We start from the raw sequence: 20678 nt of genomic DNA, 5'->3' as shown, positions 1-20678 counted from the left end.
TGGCAGCTCAATACCAAACATTGTGAGGACTAAATGTGTTGCTATACAATTTTAGGCAAATCTAAAATGTTTAAAAGATGAATAGTGTCTCAGTATTTTGAAAAGCGCTATACAAATAAAATGTATTATCATTATTATTATTAATATTCTCTAACAAACTTCACCTGTATTCAAAATGTCCTCAGGATTGCCTCAGGGTGAATTCTATACTGCGTAGCTACTATCTGTTCTCACTAAGAACTGACATCGTGTCAGGACTGTCTACCTTTTGCAAGCGCAAGTGAGCTTTTTGACTCCGTGTAGGAATATGTAAGGGATAATGCAGGTGTAGGAGGCTGCGATGTAGCTGGCCACCTCCACCACGATGGAGGAGGTGTGGAAGTTGTTGGTGATGCGTAGAAGTAGATGAGTCAACCAGCAGACCAGAAACACGCTGGCCACCGCCACCACACTTTTGGCGGCTCTCACTTGCGAGTTAGTGTTGGGCTTCCCTCGTGCCTGGCTAGGCTTGGACTGGTTCGGTGGAGCTCTAACTGGGTCTGAGTCAAGGGTGGATGCTTGGCCTGCTTGAGGACAGGAAGTAGAGGCAGGAACGCCTGTGTAAATGTGCTTTGGGCTTCCTCTGCTTGGTCCAGAAATAGTCTTGACCTCGCTTTCCTGAGCGTTGTCCTTCACCTTGTGGTTGTTGTCGAGGCCGGAATTGGGATGACTCCTGATGCGTTGCTGGTTCTGAAGCAAAGTCACCACTATCTGACCACTGGCGAACAACATCCCAGCAAGAGGGAGCGCATTAGCCAGCGTCAGATAAAATATATCATAGGTTGTCCTGGAAAAGGCATCGGGGAAGACGTCAATGCAGTCTTCCTCGGTCTCATTGGTCTTTTCCACGTTTACAAAGAAGAAGTGTGGTATGCTGAACACCAAAGCTGTGGTCCAACTCCCTGCCAGGAGGCAGAACACCAGACACAGATTGTCCAGCTTCACGGGGGCGCCACCTCGCTTCAGGGAACCCACCAGCTTCTGGTGCCAGAAAACGCTGATGAAGAAAGTGGTGAAGATGCTGCTGGTCTCCGACAGGTCGGCACAGAAGCGAAATATGGCGCAGTAGGCTTCACCCAGGAACCAGCGCCCTGCGAAATCAGCAATAGTATCGGGCAGATCCACCAGGTAGTTTGTGATCAGGTTGGACACGGCCAGGTTGATGAACAGCAGCTCATTGGTGCACAAACTGGATCTCTTGGAGGGGATGGAGCTTACAGCCAACCAGTTGTTGCCGATGACACCTGCTATAAATATGAAAGCTCGAATGATTGATTCAATCAACTCCTCAACATCCATTGTTGTACAGTAGCTCTTGACGAGTGAAGGGTGACCTCTGCCTTTGGACATTTATAGAAGAGCTAGAGACGCCTACGCACTCACCTCATTTCCCCCTGAGAGAGCCTTACCTTGTGAAGGATGTTCATCTCCAACACAACTAATAGTCCGTTGTGTGTCAGTACTAAGGAGTATTCCTAAGCCTCATTCATTCAAGTCATTATATTCTCAGGGCATTGAATCGATAACTGGACAGCTAACCAATTCAATGCCATGAGAATCCTATTTGGGAAAGTTCTATGCTTAAGTAGATTTTCCCAGATATGCCTTATTTTTCATTTATCTAACAAGAAGAGGTCACATTTTTGATGTATTGGTGTCAAAAATGGTGGTACTTTAGAGTCTAATAGTCCGCTGTGTACTCAGTACTAAGTCATTATATTCTCAGGGCATTGAATCGATAGCAACTGGACAGCTAACCAATTCAATGCCATGCGAATCCTATTTGGGAAAGTCTTATTTTCCCAGATATGCCTTATTTTTCATTTATCTAACAAGAAAATGTCACATTTTTGATGTATTGGTATCAAAAATGGTGGTACATTAAAGTCAGACCCCCAACTACATTTTTTTTTAGATTCAGTGTAATTCTTAAATGTTGTCATTTATTCAATGTATTGTATTATAATATTTAAAAATGTTTGTAACATAAGTTTCTTTTCTCAAAAAAATAACAGCACTCCAGTTATATTGATCTTTGCCTGTTTTTGCAGCGAGAATTTAGCGTGTTTTACAGTAGTTCCTGAAAACCAGCACCGCACTCCTGTGACTTGTTTTTGTCGCCCCCTGCTAGTCACCTTAAGACATCAATATTCGTAAGGTAGGTGCACTTTTTAATTAAAGTTCATTCATTCATTCATTCACTTTCTACCGCTTTTTCCTCGCAAGGGTCGCGGAGGTGCTGGAGCCTATCCCAGCTGTCTTCGGGCAAGAGGCGGGGGACACCCTGGACTGGTCGCCAGCCAATCACAGGGCACATATAGACAAACAACCATTCACACTCACATTCACACCTATGGACAATTTGGACTCGCCAATTAACCTAGCATGTTTTTGGAATGTGGGAGGAAACCGGAGTACCCGGAGAAAACCCACACATGCACGGGGAGAACATGCAAACTCCACACAGAAATCACCAAGGGTGGAGTTGAACCCTGGTCTCCTAGCTGTGAGGTCTGCACGCTAACCACTCTGACCGCCGTGCCGCCTTGTATTGTATTATAATATTTTAAAATGTTTGTAACATAATTTTCTTTTCTCAAAAAAATAACAGCACTCCAGTTATATTGATCTTTACCTGTTTTTGCAGCAAGAATTTAGCGTGTTTTACAGTAGTTCCTGAAAACCAGCACCGCACTCCTGTGACTTGTTTTTGTCGCCCCCTACTGGTCACCTCAAGACATCAATATTCGTAAGGTAGGCGCACTTTTTAATATAAAGTACATTCAATCGGTGTTAAAAAATGATAACAGATTTTGTTAATTTTGTTATTTGACAAAATAATGTTTGATTTTGACGAGGTTTGTTTTACATACTGGTTTAAGATAAAACTTAAACTTTTTTTTAATCTTCTTGTTAAAGTAGTCGTATGTCATTTAAGTGTAGATATGTTTGGGTTGTAGGAAAGTCAATAATTAAATTGTGCTCGCTGTGTGTGGTGTAGAGTACTTTCACGTCATCCGTACGCGAAAAGCTCCACCTTTTGGGATGAATAGGAGGCGGCGTGCTTTTACTGGTTTGCAGGGAGTCACAGGACTGGATGCATCCCCACGGAGCAGGCGGGCTGCAGTCTCCCTCTTCGAAGATGATTTTCCACTAGAACATGCTTTTGTTTTTCTTCAAGAGACTTTCCCGCTGTCGGACTGGCCACGACGTGCTCTATACTGTCTATCTATCCGCTGGTATGAGACCAGAGTGAGCGTGGAGAAGACAGGATGCCCGGCAGCGGCGCCGACTCGCTAAAAGCGTCCGCTTTTATTCCGGTGTGCACGGCAGCCTGCCTCCTGGTGGGATCCACGTCGCTCTTCTTCGTTTTCACGTAAGTCAAAAATCATACACAAGAGTTGGACACTTTGTTTATTGCGCTCCATGCATCCAGCCATCCATGAGTGTGTGTCCCGGCATAGTACGTGGATTCATCCGTGCAACATCTGTCCCACCATACTTGGGTTCCTGCATCCAAGCATGCATCCATAAACTGCCCATATATTTTTCTTATCCATACCACCAACCACTCATGAGTGGATACAACCACGCATCCAATCCATCCATGTGTGCCCTGAAATTGTATTTTTTATTTTTTTAAAAAGGGCTTCTAGAGTCTGAAAATCCTAAAATGATGCTGTCACGTGACCAAAGGTGAACTTTTGGCAAGCCAACATTCATTCATTCATTCATTCATTTTCTACCGCTTTTCCTCACGAGGGTCGCGGGGGGTGCTGGAGCCTATGCCAGCTGTCTTAGGGCGAGAGGCAGGGTACACCCTGGACTGGTGGCCAGCCAATCACAGGGCACATATAGACAAACAACCATTCACACTCACATTCATACCTATGGACAATTTGGAGTCACCAATTAACCTAGCATGTTTTTGGAATGTGGGAGGAAACCGGAGTACCCGGAGAAAACCCACGCATGCACGGGGAGAACATGCAAACTCCACACAGAGATGGCTGAGGGTGGAATTGAACCCTGGTCTCCTAGTTGTGAGAACAACTCCATCGCCATGCCGCCCTTCCTGATATATTTTGTTGCTAATTTGTTGTAAATATTGTCCATTTGTTCTTCAACTCAGGCCTCCTTGGCAATACATCAGCTTTTCCATTCTATAGATTTTTTTCTGCTATCAAAGTCAAATGGTGTTGTTTTAAGTTTGAGCCTAAGGTATAGCATATCAAAAGGCAGGTCTATTAATGACGAGAACACAACTAATAATATACAACCACACAAGACTCGACAATCAGTAGGATTACAATACGCCTTTAATGTTTGCCCTACCAGGCGGAACGAACCATTTTGCAGTTTTTACACCATTCCAATTTTCTCTTCCCACTTCAACGCTCCCGATGCTTGTAAAAATTAATTAATGAATTAATGGATGCAAGGCCACTGTGACATTTTGTAAACCAACACGTGTAGATATGCTAAAAAAAATTATATACAGTATATTCCAAGAAAAAAAAATGTTTGTAATATGGGTGGAAAAGCTCATTATTAATATGAACTTTGGTCTTTGCTCTTTTTTTGTGCTGTTTAAAAAAAAAAATCAAAATATTTCAACTTTCTTCTAAAATAATTTTCGTAATATTTTGACTTTATTGCCATATTGTAACGTTGTTACTGTAACTTTTTCTCCCAATCAAATTTTCTCTAAATTTCAACTTTATTTGTTTTTTTGTTTGATTCTCACAAAGTTGCGACTTTGAAAAAAAAAATCACATTGGTTTTCTTTAATTTTTCCAATTTTAACCTCCTAAAATGATGTTGTTCATCCTTGTAATCATTCATTCATTCATTTTCTACCGCTTGTCCTCACGAGGGTCGCGGGGGGTGCTGGAGCCCATCCCAGCTATCTTTGGGCGAGACAGCTGGGATAGGCCCAGGGCACACCCTGGACTGGTCGCCAGCCAACCACAGGGCACATATAGACAAACAACCATTCACACTCACATTCATACCTATGGACAATTTGGAGTCGCCAATTAACCTAGCATGTTTTTGGAATGTGGGAGGAAACCGGAGTACCCGGAGAAAGCCCACACATGCACGGGGGGAACATGCAAACTCCACACAGAGATGGCCGAGGGTGGAATTGAACCCTGGTCTCCGAGCTTTGAGATCTACGCGCTAACCACTCGCCCGCCGTGCTGCCCTCCTTGTAATCATGCTCTTGTAAAATTCAAACTTTTTGACTTCATTCTGGTAAAATTACTGCAGATTTGTTAAATGTATGTTAAATTCTGTTTTAAAAATTTAGGGCCCATTAAAAAAAACAGCAGTGGGCAACAAATGGCCCACGGGCCACACTTTGGACACCACTGCATTAGAGTAACGTGGGGAGGGGGGCTGTAAACACAGGGACATAACCTATTCAGAATGTAAACAAAAAACATTAAATTTAGTAATTGTTGAGGAGCAAACATGAGTGTGTAGACAGTTATTATTTTTCATGAATTCATCCTTTATATATTATTCATATTTGTATGATTTAGAGCAGAAGTAGATTTAAATGTGATTTTTCCCCATTACCATTGGTAAACAAACTATACCATGTAATGCCATGGGGACTCAAATGGCACTGACCCCTCCCCATCTGTCCATGTTTCTACTTGCCATGCATGAAACTGCTAAACTATTTCCTTCCCTGCTATAATTATCACGTGACCCATAAAACCATGAGCATATGCTGCCATGTGTGCCATGACACTGACCTGCTTGGCTGGCAACGGACCGCCCCGAGGGCCCGCACTTTAGTTAGGAGTAGTTATTTTCGCACTTTCCCACTGATAAGACACCTTTCCGCCGACACGATCCGCATGCCGCGCTCCACTTTGAAATCAAACGTTACGCACTTTTAAACACGCCGCCTCCGACAAAACTCATTCCTCAGAGCGAGGCTTTGACCTATTTTGTGGGGGGAGATTGGAAAGAGTCCACTTGAGGCTGAGATCCATTTCAAAAACAACCTGTTTGTCTCTGGCATATAACAACCTTCTTGTATCTGCTATTGGCTTACTGAATATCATCTCCCGCCTCATCAGCTTTGCTCTACAGTGACCTTTCACCTCCGTAGCCATATTTGCCCCAGTTTCTCTTATGTAGACACATATATTACACTGGAATGTGAAGGCAGATTGGGACTGCAGGAGGATTAGGATCCGGTCAATGCCATGTGATCCCCCCCCATCTGGGAAATGGGAGTCTGGAATTGTACAGTGGTGTCAAAAAGTGTTTGTTCCGTTCCTGATTTCTTATTTTTTTTGCACGTTTTGTCACACTTAAATTTTTAAGATCATGAAACAAATTGGGCGGCACGGCGGTCGAGTGGTTAGCGCGCAGACCTCACAGCTAGGAGACCAGGGTTCAAATCCACTCTCGGCCATCTCTGTGTGGAGTTTGCATGTTCTCCCCGTGCATGCGTGGGTTTTCTCCGGGTACTCCGGTTTCCTCCCACATTCCAAAAACATGCTAGGTTAATTGACTCCAAATTGTCCATAGGTATGAATGTGAGTGTGAATGGTTGTTTGTCTATATGTGCCCTGTGATTGGCTGGCCACCAGTCCAGGGTGTACCCTGCCTCTTGCCCAAAGACAGCTGGGATAGGCTCCAGCACCCCCGCGACCCTTGTGAGGAAAAGTGGTCGAAAATGAATGAATGAATGAAACAAATTGAAATATTACTATAATATGTGCAGTTTTTAAATGAAACTTTTATTATTAAGGCAGAAAATAATAATCCAAACCTACATGACCCTGTGTGGAAATGTTTGCCTCCCTAAACCTAATAACTGGTTGGGCCACACTTGCAGTGTGCAACAACTGCAATCAAGCGTTTGTGATAACTTGCAGAGAGTCTCTCACAGCGCTTTGGAGGAATTTTGGTTCACTCATCTTTGCAGAATTGTTGTCATTCAGTAACATTGGATGGGTTTCCCAGCATGAAGCCCCCTTATTAAGGTCATGCATCTCAATAGGATTCAGGTCACAACTAGGCCACTCCGAAGTCTTGATTCAGATGTTCTTCAGCCAATCAGAGATGGACTTGCTGATGTGTTTTGGATCATTGTCCTCCTGGATTTTTTGGTAGAAAGCAGAATTCATGGTTCCATTTATCACAGTGTGTCTTCCAGGTCTTGAAGCAGCTAAAACAGCCCAGACCATCACACTACCACCACCATATTTTACTATGATGTTCTTTTTCTGAAATGTGGCGTTACTTTTACACCACGCACTTACCAAAACTCAAATTCAGACAAGCCTTAATGATTTTCATATTGGAACTCAGCCATTTTTTAACACTTACCTTAATTGAGCAAAGTGAGGACAGCAGTTATTTGGATGTTGTGGGGTATTTTGTGAACTCTTGGATGAGTTCTTGCTGCTGGGGTCATTTCAGTTGGCTGGCCACTCCTGGGAAGGTTCACCACTGTTCCATTTTTTTTTTGCTATTTGTGGATAATGGCTCTCGCTGTGGTTTGCTGGAGTCCCAAATCTTTAGAAATTGCTTTATAAACTTTTCCAAACTGGGAGCAATCACTTCTCACACAGGACCATGTCGGTTTGGAGTTTTTTTTCCCCTTAATTTAAAAAAGTTTGATTTATACATTGCGTTGTGTTCAGTTGTGTTGTCATTGACCATTATTTAATTTTGATGACACATTTGATGAAACATTTGTACAACAAATGTGGGGAAAAGACTTTTGTCACCACTGTACACAAAAACACAGTCATAATTTTTACCTATATTATGATGGCAGCCTTTTTATCTATGGTATTCACATTATGATCATCGCACAACCGTGAAACCATGTGTGCGTACGTGTTTGTGTATGTGTGTGTCCTCCTGTTTTTGCTCTCCACACCTTGAAGTTGTTTTTTTAATGTTACATTTCCCCCCAAAAAGCAGATGATAATACTCAGGCCTCTTGCTTTTGTTAGCATCCATCCATCCATCTATTTTCTATGCCGCTTATCCTCACTAGGGTCGCAGGGTTATGCTGGAGTCTATCCCAACGGAGTTAGGGCGAGAGCCGGGGTACACCCTGGTCTGGTCGCCCAGCCAATCGCAGCTTTTGTAAGCAATTGTGCTAAATAATCTTTTTGTTACTGGGAAAAAAAAAGTCAATCAAATAAATAGCGCCACTTAACTAAAACAGTTTTAGGAAATTTGCACCAATATTGAAAGGTTCCCTTTTTGGGAAAGGAACCCTACACCTTACATTACGTTTGGTGGACCTTGTTTTTAGTCATTTAGTCAACTCATCAAACAATCGGTGCTGAAAATTAGAAATTGAGTTCATATTTTAGTCTCCACTCCTATCAAGACGAACTTTACTCAATTGGACATTAGGAATCAAGTGTGAATTGCAGTGTGTGTGTGTGTGTGTGTGTGTGTGTGTGTGTGTGTGTGTGTGACATAGTGGTGATGTCATTAACAGTATTTCACCAACTTGCGGCTTGACTGAACTGTCTGCTGTGCCACTGACCCACTGCAGGGATGAAGGCAGCGTGAGCAGCTTACTCTCTCTGTGTGTGTGTGTGTGTGTGTGTGCGTGTGTGTGATTTAATACAGCTCTGGCCAGGGCTCTTTCATTAGGTGGAGGGCTTGTCTTGTAACGTAATGAACTGTCCCTCCCTCGTGGTGCGGTCCAGATGGTCTCGGACCGACAGTGTCCATCAGGAGACCGCCACATTGTAATCAGGTCCTCAAGAAATAAGTCCAATGAGTTCTCACACGGCTGTGACGTGATCCAATTATCTAACAGTAGACCACAATCTGAAATACATAAATCACTTTATTGGGCTCGGTATATGCTTTTCTTTTTTTGGTCTGTCTATCGAAAAAGAGATCATACATGGCCTGAAAGAAAAGGAAATACTTTGTAATTACTCTTTTAAAGAAATAGAAGTAGTCATGAAATATAAATACAAAAAATAATAGTGAATAATAATACATGATACAAAGTAGGAAAATAAAAAATGTGAAATTCATTAAATTAGGAATAAAATAACATTGACAAAAAGGTTCAGAAATGGAAGAAAATTAAAAATACTAAAAATAATATTTAAAAAAACAAAAATTTGTATAAAAAAGCTAAAGAAAATTAAAAATACTAAAGATAATATATATTAAAAAAATTATAAAAAAAGCTAATAAATTACTGTAACTTTATATTTAAGAAAATGAATAAAATAAAATGGGAAAAGGTACCGGCTGGCAAAGTAGTCTATACAAAAAATTGTAAGTAAATATAAATAAAATGGGATAAAAACAAGGTGCCTAAAATCAAATTAATCAAATAATCAAATAAATAGAAGATAAAATGGGTTTGAAATTGTATAAAATCCTCAAAATACATATGCAGTATGATACATTTCTGGCCTGATATATCATTTATTAGTCTTTCATTACAATATTGCTTTATTACTAACCCACTCCTTGTATGTGAGTGAGCTTTACTGTATATGCTATATTATTCCATATAATGTGTTGCATGATACAGTACATATAAGGTGCTGTGCTGGGTGGGTGTGTGTGCACACGCGTGTGGAACATCCACTGTGAGGATTCCACAATGGACTGGCAGAGAGGGCCTGTAATCCAGAGTTGATAATCCGAGGGGATTAGTGGGTTTGCAGCTGGCATGGCATCAGCAGGCGCTCCGCTCAGTGGGGACCCCTCCCCCATGGCCTGAACCCAGTCAGACATCCAGCTAGGGAGTTTGGGGATTGGACATTGAGCATTTTTATTATTTTTTTGTTTGTTTTTGTGCATCCAATGTCACTTGCAAATGTGTTCTTTTTTTGAGTTGTGATAGACAGGAAGAATTGAACATTATGTTTCATATTGTGCATGTTGGTTGCCCTTAACCCTTAGATGCATAAGTGGGTCAAAAATGACCCGGTCAGGTTTTTTTCTTGAAATATCTTTGTAATTAAATTTTTTTATCATTTCATATTCCAGGTATTCCTCAAAAATCATATTTTTGATATCATGCCATTCACATTTTTAACTTACCTTTTATACATTTTAAGAAATTTTTGTTTTTGTGTTACTAACCCAACCTTCCATAAGTGGGTCAAAAATGACCCGGTCAGGTTGTTTTCTTCAAATATCTTCATAGTGAATTTTTTTTTATCATTTCATATTCCAGGTATTCCTCAAAAACATATTTTTGATATCATACCATTCACATTTTTAACTTACCTTTATGCAACACACAATGCATTTTCACATTTTCTATTGTTGTACGGTGTCATTTTCTTTTTGAAAGATGGAAAAAAGTGAAAAATGAAGATGTTTCTAACATGAAATAATTCTTGTGTGGTCCGAAATATAATACTAAATATCATACAAGTGATTATTCCTAACCAAAATGGCAAAATTGGCATAAAAACGCATTGATTCTAGTATGGGTCATTTTTGACCCACTTATGGAAGAGTGTAGGGTCCGGTCACTCGTGTATCTAAGGGTTAAATGCATTGGACTGCATGATGATTTCTACATACACGACCCCAAATCCTCAAATCGGTGAGGTGATCAAACCAGCATGCAGTTTAAGAATGTAATATGTTCCATGCAACATAAAGATACTGTACAAAGTTACTGTTATTGTGCAATGGATCTTTAGCTTGCAGTTGTAATCCCTGCATATTTGAACATTATTACATGAACCGTCAAAGTAATCAATTAGCATATAATCAACAGATTAATCCGGTGGAAACAATTGTTTGTGGCAAGCCTGATCCACCCGCTGCAGTGTCTTTCTTGCCGCATCCTGGAGGGACCCTGCCTGTTTTTAATCCCCCCATGATGTGGGAGCAGTGATGAACATGCACTAATACTCGCTTATCTTTCACTGTAAACAATTACTTTTTGGGATCCCATTGGAATAAACGCCATGAAGATTATCCCCTAAAGTCTTTGTTGTGGCCCTGATTTGTGTTAACCTCAACCTGGGCGGGATGGATACTCGCAAGACGACAAGATTCTACTTCCAGGCAACACGGGATGAGTTTTTGGATGTTTTGCAGATGCCCGTGGCTGGCCGTGACCATCTGCCCTGCCGTGCCGCCATGCTGTGCCGTCCTTTTCCTTTTCGTACTGGCCAACTTCACCATGGCAACATTCATGGACGCTGGCGTTCTCCCCATGGGTTAGTGATGTTAATCCCAACTGTCTTTTTTTTTTTTTTCCTGCTAGTCACATGTTATCCTACGTGTCTTATCTCAGCAAATGAGGATGAGGACAAGGACGATGAATTCCGTGCTCCCCTTTACAAGAACGTGGACGTGAGGGGCATCCAAGTGCGCATGAAGTGGTGCGCTTCCTGTCACTTCTACAGACCGCCACGCTGCTCACACTGCAGCGTGTGTGATCGCTGTGTGGAGGTCGGTGCCAACACACACACACACAATTCCAGACATGAGCAAATTTGGAAGAAAATACCGAAATAAGACCTATCATATGTGGCCTTCAATCAAATACAATGAATAAAATAAAATAAAAAATTTACTAAAATGACCCAGCTAATTGTCTAAGTTACTGCCAATGTAGTAGGATTAGCATGAAAGACAGTCTACCGTATTTACTAAGAATATTTATGTTTCAGGGAATGTTTTAAAATAAATTAAATATCATTCATGTATGAACCAATTTTTGATAATATATTTTGTAAAATATTTGCTCATATATATAAATATATACGGTGTGTATATATATGTTTAAATATATTGTTATATACATATATAATAAAGAGAATATATATTTTGATTATTTTTTATATTATTGCTATAATATGATTAATTGACATATTTTCTTAAAATTGTTAAAAGTGCATCAAATCTATTTATTTTGTTTTATTTATTTATTATTAATTTAAAATGTATGAACATTTTATTAAATATTTGTGTTAATATATTTTCAATATATTATTCAAAAATTGTTATATAATTCTCTATAGTATTTTGTACATTACCGAGTCAATTAATCATATGTCAATCTATTTTGATAGAATTGTCATGAAGAGAAACAGAAAAAAGTTTACAAAAAATGTACGTAAATAGTGTATTGTACATTTTAAAATTAAATTCCCGAAATAAAATAATATGTGAATAATCAAATTTAAAAAAGGGGTGAAAACAATAAAGGCAGAAATACAATAAGATATAATAATCACAATATAAATACTGTATAAAAAAAGAAAAACACTCTGCATGTTTAAGGCACCAGCCTATCAGCAATTATTATTTCATCATTAAAATGTATTGCATTAAAATAACAATTACAACTAATATCACCGATAGGCCTTTTATTTTGTACATGGCCATATTTTTGGTGGGTTTCCTCCCACATTCCAAAAACATGCTAGGTTAATTAACCACTCCAAATTGTCCATAGGTATGAATGTGAGTGTGAATGGTTGTTTGTCTATATGTGCCCTGTGATTGGCTGGCCACCAGTCCAGGGTGTACCCCGCCTCTCGCCCCAAGACAGCTGGGATAGGCTCCAGCATACCCACGACCTGAAATGAATGAAACTGTAATGTACCAACGTTGCCACAAGGTAGCGCAACTCCACTATTTATGCTTTCTTTCAAATGTAGGGGTGGGGCTAAACCTTATCAATGTGTCAATCATTTCTTCACTTGGTACGGCCGCTATGGTCGTATACAAGCATGCATTTCTTGTAGAACACAATATGCGTCATGATTATAATGAAAACAAAATTGTAATGTCCTCTAAAAATCATCCAGGCTTGGAATGTGAAAGTGTTTTTAATGAGCGGCCTACAGCATGAAGGTCAACGTTCAATCTCAAATGGGTGGTGATGTTGAGGAAACAGAGGACACGGGATGGAGCACACCTTGAATAGAAAGTGAAGTTAGGATGAATATATGGTTGTGTGTGTGTGGCGGGGGGAGTCAATAAAAGGGGATTTGTGTGTGTGTTGTGAATGATGGACAGAGCGTGATGAAGGGAGAGAGATCTCATTAATCAGGTTAATCCTCCTCCTATCCTTTGTAGCCTCGCTAGGAATTCAATTTCTCAGAGAGTTGGGATGGCGGTATTAAAAAAAAAAAAAAAAAAGGAAATAAATTTGTATGGCACGGGAGGATATCCAAAAAAAAATTCATATTCTGTCTGCAGGACTTTGACCATCACTGCCCTTGGGTCAACAACTGCATCGGGAGGAGGAACTACCGCTACTTCTTCCTCTTCCTTTTGTCCCTCACCGGTCACATGGTCTGCGTCTTCAGCTTCGGCCTCATGTACATCCTGCACCACATGGACGACCTGTGGAAGCTGCACTGCACCGTCACGTATCCTTCCAGTCCATACTGTTGTTCTATCTACTCTTGTTCATCATGGAGCGCTTTTCCTTCACGGCCTTTTCACAGCTTGGTGGTCATCAGTATATCGGGTCTCTTTCTCCTCCCGGTTCTGGGTCTGACTGGATTTCATCTCTTCCTCGTGTCCAGGGGACGCACCACCAATGAACAAGTCAGTGTCAATCACCCAATAACAGCCATGTTTACTTCCGACAAAAGTCAGACGTCCACTACTCCACCAAAACCTGATTTTTTTACTCTCAATCCATGGAATGGAATGGAATGGAATGGAATGGAATGGAATGGAATGGCCTTTATTGACATTACAACCAGATTGGAGAGCTTCTCCTTTCAGTGCAATATTCATTCATTCATTCATTTTCTACCGCTTTATCCTCACGCGGGTTGCGGGGGGTGTTGGAGCCTATCCTAGCTGTGTTCGTGATAGGCAAACAACCATTCACACTCACATTCATACCTATGGACAATTTGGAGTCGCCAATTAACCTAGCATGTTTTTGGAATGTGGGAGGAAACCCACAAAAAATATGGCCATGTACAAAATAAAAGGCCTATCTACAATCGTGTGGGTGATATTAGTTGTAATTATTATTTTAATGCAATAAATGTAATGATGAAATAATAATTGCTGATAGGCTGGTGCCTTATTTTTTGTTTTTCTTTTTTTTATACAGTATTTATATTGTGATTATTATTATATCTAATTGTATTTCTGCCTTTTTTGTTTTCACCCCTTTTTTTATTTGATTATTCACTTATTTTATTTCGGGATGTATAATACACTATTTCCGTACATTTTTTGTAAACTTTTTTCTGTTTCTCTGATTGACATATGATTAATTGACTCAGTAATGTACAAAATACTATAGACAATTATATAACAATTATTGAATAATATATTGAAATATTGAAAATTGGACAATATATGGACAATTTGGTGTGGCCAATTAACCTAGCATGTTTTTGGAATGTGGGAGGTAACCGGAGTCCCTGTAGAAAACTCCACACAGAGATGCCCGAGCAGGGAATCGAATCCCGGTCTCCTAGCTGTGAGGCCGCACGCTAACCACTCGTCTAATGTTGCTAAAAATTCCAACCAAAGAAAGAACCAGATAATTGATTAATTTAGGAATTCTATCCATACCCATAATGATATAATCCCATGTGCTTTCATGTATTGACATTCCCGCAGGTAACGGGAAAGTTTCATGGAGGAGTGAATCCGTTTACACGCGGTTGTTGCAACAATCTGGAGTACCTCGTCTGCAGTCCCACCTCACCAAGGTAAGAACTTTTATTGATTTACTAAAGTTGTTCTCTTCCAAAATGGACGTTCTTCCTTCAGCTACACAGCCAGGCCTCGTAAGAAGTCCGTGATCCACATCCAGCCTCCCTTCCTGAGACCTGAGATTGACAGGCAGACGTTGGTCAAAGTCACCGACAACGGCAAGCACAGCCAGGACCTTCAAAATAAAGTACGCGCAAGCAATGATGCAAGTGTCGGAACACGGCCTCCTCTCATGTGTTTCGCTTTTTCCCCATCAGCGTTCCTCCGCTGGACTTGTGGTGGAGCAGTCGGATACAAAACAGCAGAAAAGTCCGCCTCCGCTGCCACCAAAACCTGAACACGGGCTGCTGAAAAGCCACCTGGCATCCATGGAAGGTACTCGAGAGAACATTCAAACACATCACATGTTGGACTTTTATTTTAAAGCTTTTTTTTATCCTCTGATTGTTTAGAGACGGGACATCACACCAAGTCCATCATCCCCGTGTCCATTCCCACTGTCCCACAGCTGAGACCGGTTCTGGAGGCCATATCCAGAGGATCCTCACCTATTCCTCCAGAGCAGGTACATGACAGTATACCAGTAACAGGATAGTATCCTGGTGTTAGCATGATGAAATGGTGAAAACGGTTTTCATAAATTACGAGATCCATCCATCCATCCATCAATTTTCCTCCGCTTATGCGGGTCCGGGTTGCGGGGGCAGCAGTCTTAGTAGGGAAGCCCAGACTTCCCGGTCCCCGGCCACCTCCTCCAGCTCCACCGGGAGGACACCAAGGCGTTCCCAGGCCAGCTGTGAGACATAATCCCTCCAGCGTGTCCTAGGTCTGCCCCGGGGCCTTTTCCCGGCTGGGCATTCCCGGAACACCTCACCAAGGAGGCTTCCGGGAGGCATCCGGACTAGATGCCCGAGCCACCTCAACTGACTCCTCTCGATGTGAAGGAGAAGCGGCTCTACTCTGAGCCCCTCCCGGATGACTGAGCTCCTCACCCTATCTCTTAGGGTGAGTCCAGCTACCCTACGGAGGAAACTCATTTCAGCCGCCTGTATCCGCCATCTCACTCTTTCGGTCATGACCCAAAGCTCATGACCATAGGTGAGGGTGGGAACACAGATCGACCGGTAAATTGAGAGCTTTGCCCTCCGGCTCAGCTCTCTTTTCACCACGACGGTCCGGTACAGCGACCGCATTACTGCTAAATTCCGAGGTGAAAACACGACAAAATTCCATCTTCAGAAAAAAAACTGAAAAATCACACCAGAAATGAAAACAAACCCAGTATTTTTATTGCTATGTGCAAGCGCGTCTGTTTTCCTCGCCGTAGCGTTCACACCAAGAGTGACACCTCTTCTCGGTCATTAAGTTGCTTTTGTCACTGCCAGAGGAGGCGGGGCCACTAGCATACACACACATAGCACAAGTGGAGGAGCACTGCAAGGTAACGTAGTAGAAGCTAGGAGGGAAAAAGATTGCCAATATGCTGTCTTGGTGTGGAAGTCAGGAACAGAACGTTCTGGATTGGCCGACCAGGGGGTGCGATCCCCATTTTCAAGAAGTCCGTCAGTCGAAGCGGAACACTGGACCAGCAAGGGGGTACAACATGACTTCCTGTGGAGGGCGCTCCCGGAGTACAGGATTGGTGACACGCTATTACGTGTTGGGAGTGGGGGGGTGGGGGTCTCGGGATCTTGTGGCAGCTGTTTTGGCACCTCCAAATCCGAGGTTCCCAGGCAGAAAAGCGGGGATAGTACCCATCCCGGTTGGGAATGAGATCTTTATTGGAATGTTCAAATTCTTGTGGACCCGATCTTGTGAGTCGGGTGTCATCTTCCATCTTCCATCATCTGACTTCGGGGTCGACGCGGTGTACACCCTGGACTGGTACACCCCGTCTTATTACTGGTAAAACTTGTGGGGTACCTTGTTGTTGTCTGCCGGTCTTAGGCTCCCCATACAGTTCTTCTTGACCAACATCCGTGTTCCTTGTGTGTCTAGCTGCTGAAGCCCTCAGAGCAACAAGGGGACAGCAAAAGTCCAGACCTGAATGGAAGCCCTGTGAGAGGCACGCTGCCCCCCCTCCAGGCCACCAGCACCATCTCGGGCGCCGTGCAGTTCAGCTCTATGACCCTCAACTCCCGTTCACTCAAACACGGCACCGGCAGCGGTCGCCATCACGGCTGCAAATCCCAGTTGCCGTCCGCACACGCCGATCCCAGTCCCGCCACCCCCAGTCTGCTGGCCAGTCATAGCAGTTACGATAACCTCATGGACCCCCAGTGTGGGGCCCAAAGAGCGGCTCCTACAGTCAGCTTCTTCATGAGCTTGGGTCCTGATGGCGGTGTGGTGCAGAGGCCCCCCGCTCTGGCCTACACACCTCAGGCCTACAGCCCCGTCTTCATGGGGGTCACCCGACAATCCCCTCAGCCCAGAGACACCTCCCCTTCTTTGCCGGGTCTCGCCCCCAGAGACCCGTCCCCATCCTTCGCTGTAGGCTACATCCAAAGAGAGCCCCCTTTTGTGGGGTCAGCTCTAGCAATGCGAGACATGAAGACCCACAGTTTGAGCTCCACGCCCCAGAAGTCCACCGCTGCCACCGTCACATCACGGTATGACACCTTTTCCAAAAGCCTCATCTCGTCTATCCATGAGAGGCGTGAGATGGAGGACAGGGAGCGGATGCTGCGTCTGCAGGCCAGATCCCAAGCCCTCTACGGCCCCGACGCGTCCATCTACGACATCCCCTGCAGGAGGAGCCTCCCGCCGGACAACGGCCGACCCCAAGGCGCCCGAGGGCCAACGCCTCCTGCTTACGGCTCCAGGGAGTTCCTCATGAGCACGGGGATCCTGGGTTACGGCCTGAGGACGTCGCCTCTCTCCAGCTCGTCCACGTCGTCTCTGAGCCGAGGTCCCAATAAGACGTCTCCCCTGCAGAGCGGCAGTAGCTGCAGCTTGCAGGGTAAAGCGCGCTCATCCTCGCCGGGCTACTGTCCTCCTGAACGACAAACGTCAACGTGTACACTGCCTCGTTTACCTTCTTCTACCAACCCCTCCACCATCGCTCCTCCGTATGCTTCCTACGGCACCGCAAAGCGACCCTCACTGGCGGAGGGGAAAGACTCAGTCAGCGTGGGAGTCTTGAAGTAACAACTCCTGCTCTCAACCAATCATCTATGCACAGGACTTAAAGATATTCATATTCTAACTTTCACTGTTTTTTTTATGTCTTTTCTTATTGCTTTTGTGAACAATACCACACTTGTCTCCCAGTGAATAATAGTATTTGCTGTAGGGTGTTTATATATGAATAAAAATATTTTATAACGCTCACTTTTCTACTTTTTTTTTGCATAACTTAAAAAAAAATCCCTTTATGACATTTTATGTTCACAGAACACTTGATTAGGTACACCTGCATCATCCAGATCCAATACCTCAGAAGTGTTTTTACTTCTTGTATGATGTCATTACATTGTGCTGGTGTTCCTAATGAAATGGCAGGTAAGTGGTGCATTTACATATCTTCATATATGTGATGGATTTAAAAAAATATATATTTTTTAGCTCAGAATGATGACTTAAATAAAATAAAAACCATTGTGGTAGCCAAACATGTTAGGGCTGCTACGTTGTATGTCTCCCTCTAGTGGGCAGTTGAAGGAATTGTCCTACCTAGTGACATTTCTGATGTCAATCAGATAACGCTTTTTAATTAATACATATGCAGTGTTTTCTCATAATAGTTAATTAATTAAACGTTTACACATGTGTTCTATAAAATTAAAAAACAAAACAGATTTTTTTCTATTCATACAGGTTTATTCTTGTAATATTTTGATAACATGTCTATAAATATTAGCACTTTGTCTTTTAATAGTACAGTGTAAACAATTTTTTGTGTGAAATGATGACTTTGGTGTTGTAGAATCTATATCTATCTAAATGTACTGTTGATGTTGATTTTGTATGTTATTTCTAGTGGTCCCTGTTATCCTTGATAACTGGCGGGAGGACTGATTGCGTTCATCAAATCGCAAGTATACAGCAAACCTCGATCTTGTTCTTTTGTGGTGCCCCTCGTTTATTTATATTATGTAAGTGCACTGTTTTGCATTTTTATCAGTTTCTTTTTTTTTCTATTGTGCAAGGTGGTGGTTATCGTTAATAACTGGTGGGAGAAGTGATTGCATTAATCATATAAGAAGACACACCAAATGTCTAGGCGTGCTTGTGTATGAGCAAGCATAATGTACATTCCTTGGGGTCTTTTTGTTTATATTATGCAAGGTGGTGGTTATCATTCATTACTGGTGGGAGGAGTCATTGCATTAATCATATAACAAGATACACCAAATGCCTGGGTGTGCTTGTGTGTGAGGAAGCGTACTGTACATTTTTGTGTCTTTTGTTTGTATCATGCAAGGTGGTGGTTATCATGAATAACTGGTGGGAGGAGTGGTTGCATTATACATATAACAAGACACACCAAATGTCTAGGCGTGCTTGTGTATGAGCAGGCATAATGTACATTCCTTGGGGTCTTTTCGTTTATATTATGCAAGGCGGTGGTTATTGTTAATAACTGGCGGGAGGAGTGTTTGCATTAATCATATAACAAGATACACCAAATGCCGGGGTGTGTTTGTGTGTGAGGAAGCGTACTGTACATTTTTTGTGTCTTTTGTTTATATTATGCAAGGTGGTGGTTATCGTTAATAACTGGTGGGAGGAGTGGTTGCATTAATCATATAACAAGACACACCAAATGTCTAGGTGTGCTCGTGTATGACCTTGGGGTCTTTTTGTTTATATTATGCAAGGTGGTGGTTATTGTTAATAACTGGTGGGAGGAGTGTTTGCATTAATCATATAACAGGATACACCAAATGCCTGGGTGTGCTTGTGTGTGAGGAAGCGTACTGTACATTTTTTGTGTCTTTTGTTTATATCATGCAAGGTGGTGGTTATAAATAACTGGTGGGGGGAGCAATCGCATAATAGTAATAGAGCAATTGCGATCGGAGTGTTTAATATGACTATATGTCACCCGCGTGCAACGTTCTCTGTTTGTCCGCCAGAGTTTTTGCACTGATAAAAAGCATGAACGACAAATAAAGGATGTGTCAGCCACAAAGCCATCCTTTTTTTATCGGCTGCCTCTTTTCATTATTTCACAGCCAAACTCGGCTTCAGCTGATCATCCTCTTTGGCCTCTGTGGGTTTTCTTTCATTTGGCCGCCAACAACGTCGCTAATTGGCTGCAGTTGGATACTTGCAGCCTTTTTTTTTAGTGATATGTATATTTGTCCCATCATAATAAATATAAACATAATAATCACAATGAAAGTGTGAGTAAAAATACACAAAAGAAGAAATCTATAATGATACAAGTAGATGATACATGAGAAAGAATGGACGCTGTCAGTTTAATTGCAATGAAAAGCCCACACAGACTCTGCTTTTTTTTTTCTTTCTGTGGACTCAGTGGAGATTTTTGTCCTAATTAACCTCTCTCGCCCCTCCACACACACACACACACACACACACACACTGCCGTGCTGTGTTCTCTTCAGGCTGGCGTGAACTACCGAGGCTGACTCAATTGAGCACACACACAATAAATGTACAATTGGGTGTAACAACAATCAGCCGTGTGTGTGTGTGTGTGTGTGTTGCACTTTCCAGTGGCAGCCAATGCTGCATATTAACACAGCAGAAGGTCACAATTGGCCTTGAACGCACCCGAAAGGTCGCCTTTCTGCTTTTTTTTTTTTTTTTTTTTTGCACACAGGAACACTCATAAGACTTGTTGCCAACGCGCACCGCCTAAATCCACTTCCTGTTGATTTGATCAACAATAATACAAGTCGACAACACCCCACTCGTCTGCTTTAAAGTCGCGTGCTTTTAATCTCGCACCAATCTGGCTCTGAGGAGGAAGA

General features: G+C 42.3%; 2 protein-coding genes across 2 annotated transcripts; one reads left to right on the top strand and one right to left on the bottom strand.

The window, feature by feature from the left end:
• Nucleotides 1-261: 261 nt before the first annotated feature.
• On the bottom strand, nucleotides 262-1338 carry ora5 (olfactory receptor class A related 5). The gene has a single exon (XM_058064116.2). The coding sequence runs from the start codon at nucleotides 1336-1338 to the stop codon at nucleotides 262-264; it is 1077 nt and encodes a 358-aa protein (XP_057920099.2).
• A 1787-nt stretch (nucleotides 1339-3125) lies between these two features.
• Nucleotides 3126-19064, top strand: zdhhc8a (zDHHC palmitoyltransferase 8a). Its single transcript, XM_058064115.2, has 10 exons — nucleotides 3126-3415; nucleotides 11131-11252; nucleotides 11330-11487; nucleotides 13246-13418; nucleotides 13497-13599; nucleotides 14641-14732; nucleotides 14794-14923; nucleotides 14994-15111; nucleotides 15189-15301; nucleotides 16735-19064. The coding sequence occupies exons 1-10, from the start codon at nucleotides 3312-3314 to the stop codon at nucleotides 17881-17883; spliced, it is 2262 nt and encodes a 753-aa protein (XP_057920098.2). The 5' UTR covers nucleotides 3126-3311; the 3' UTR covers nucleotides 17884-19064.
• Nucleotides 19065-20678: the final 1614 nt, after the last annotated feature.

The sequence above is a fragment of the Doryrhamphus excisus genome, linkage group LG10 (genome assembly GCF_037039965.1).
Source record: "Doryrhamphus excisus strain RoL-2023G ecotype Guam linkage group LG10, RoL_Dexc_Guam_v1.1, whole genome shotgun sequence".
Classification (NCBI taxonomy): Eukaryota; Metazoa; Chordata; class Actinopteri; order Syngnathiformes; family Syngnathidae; genus Doryrhamphus; species Doryrhamphus excisus.
This window is presented reverse-complemented; position numbering and strand designations above follow the sequence as displayed.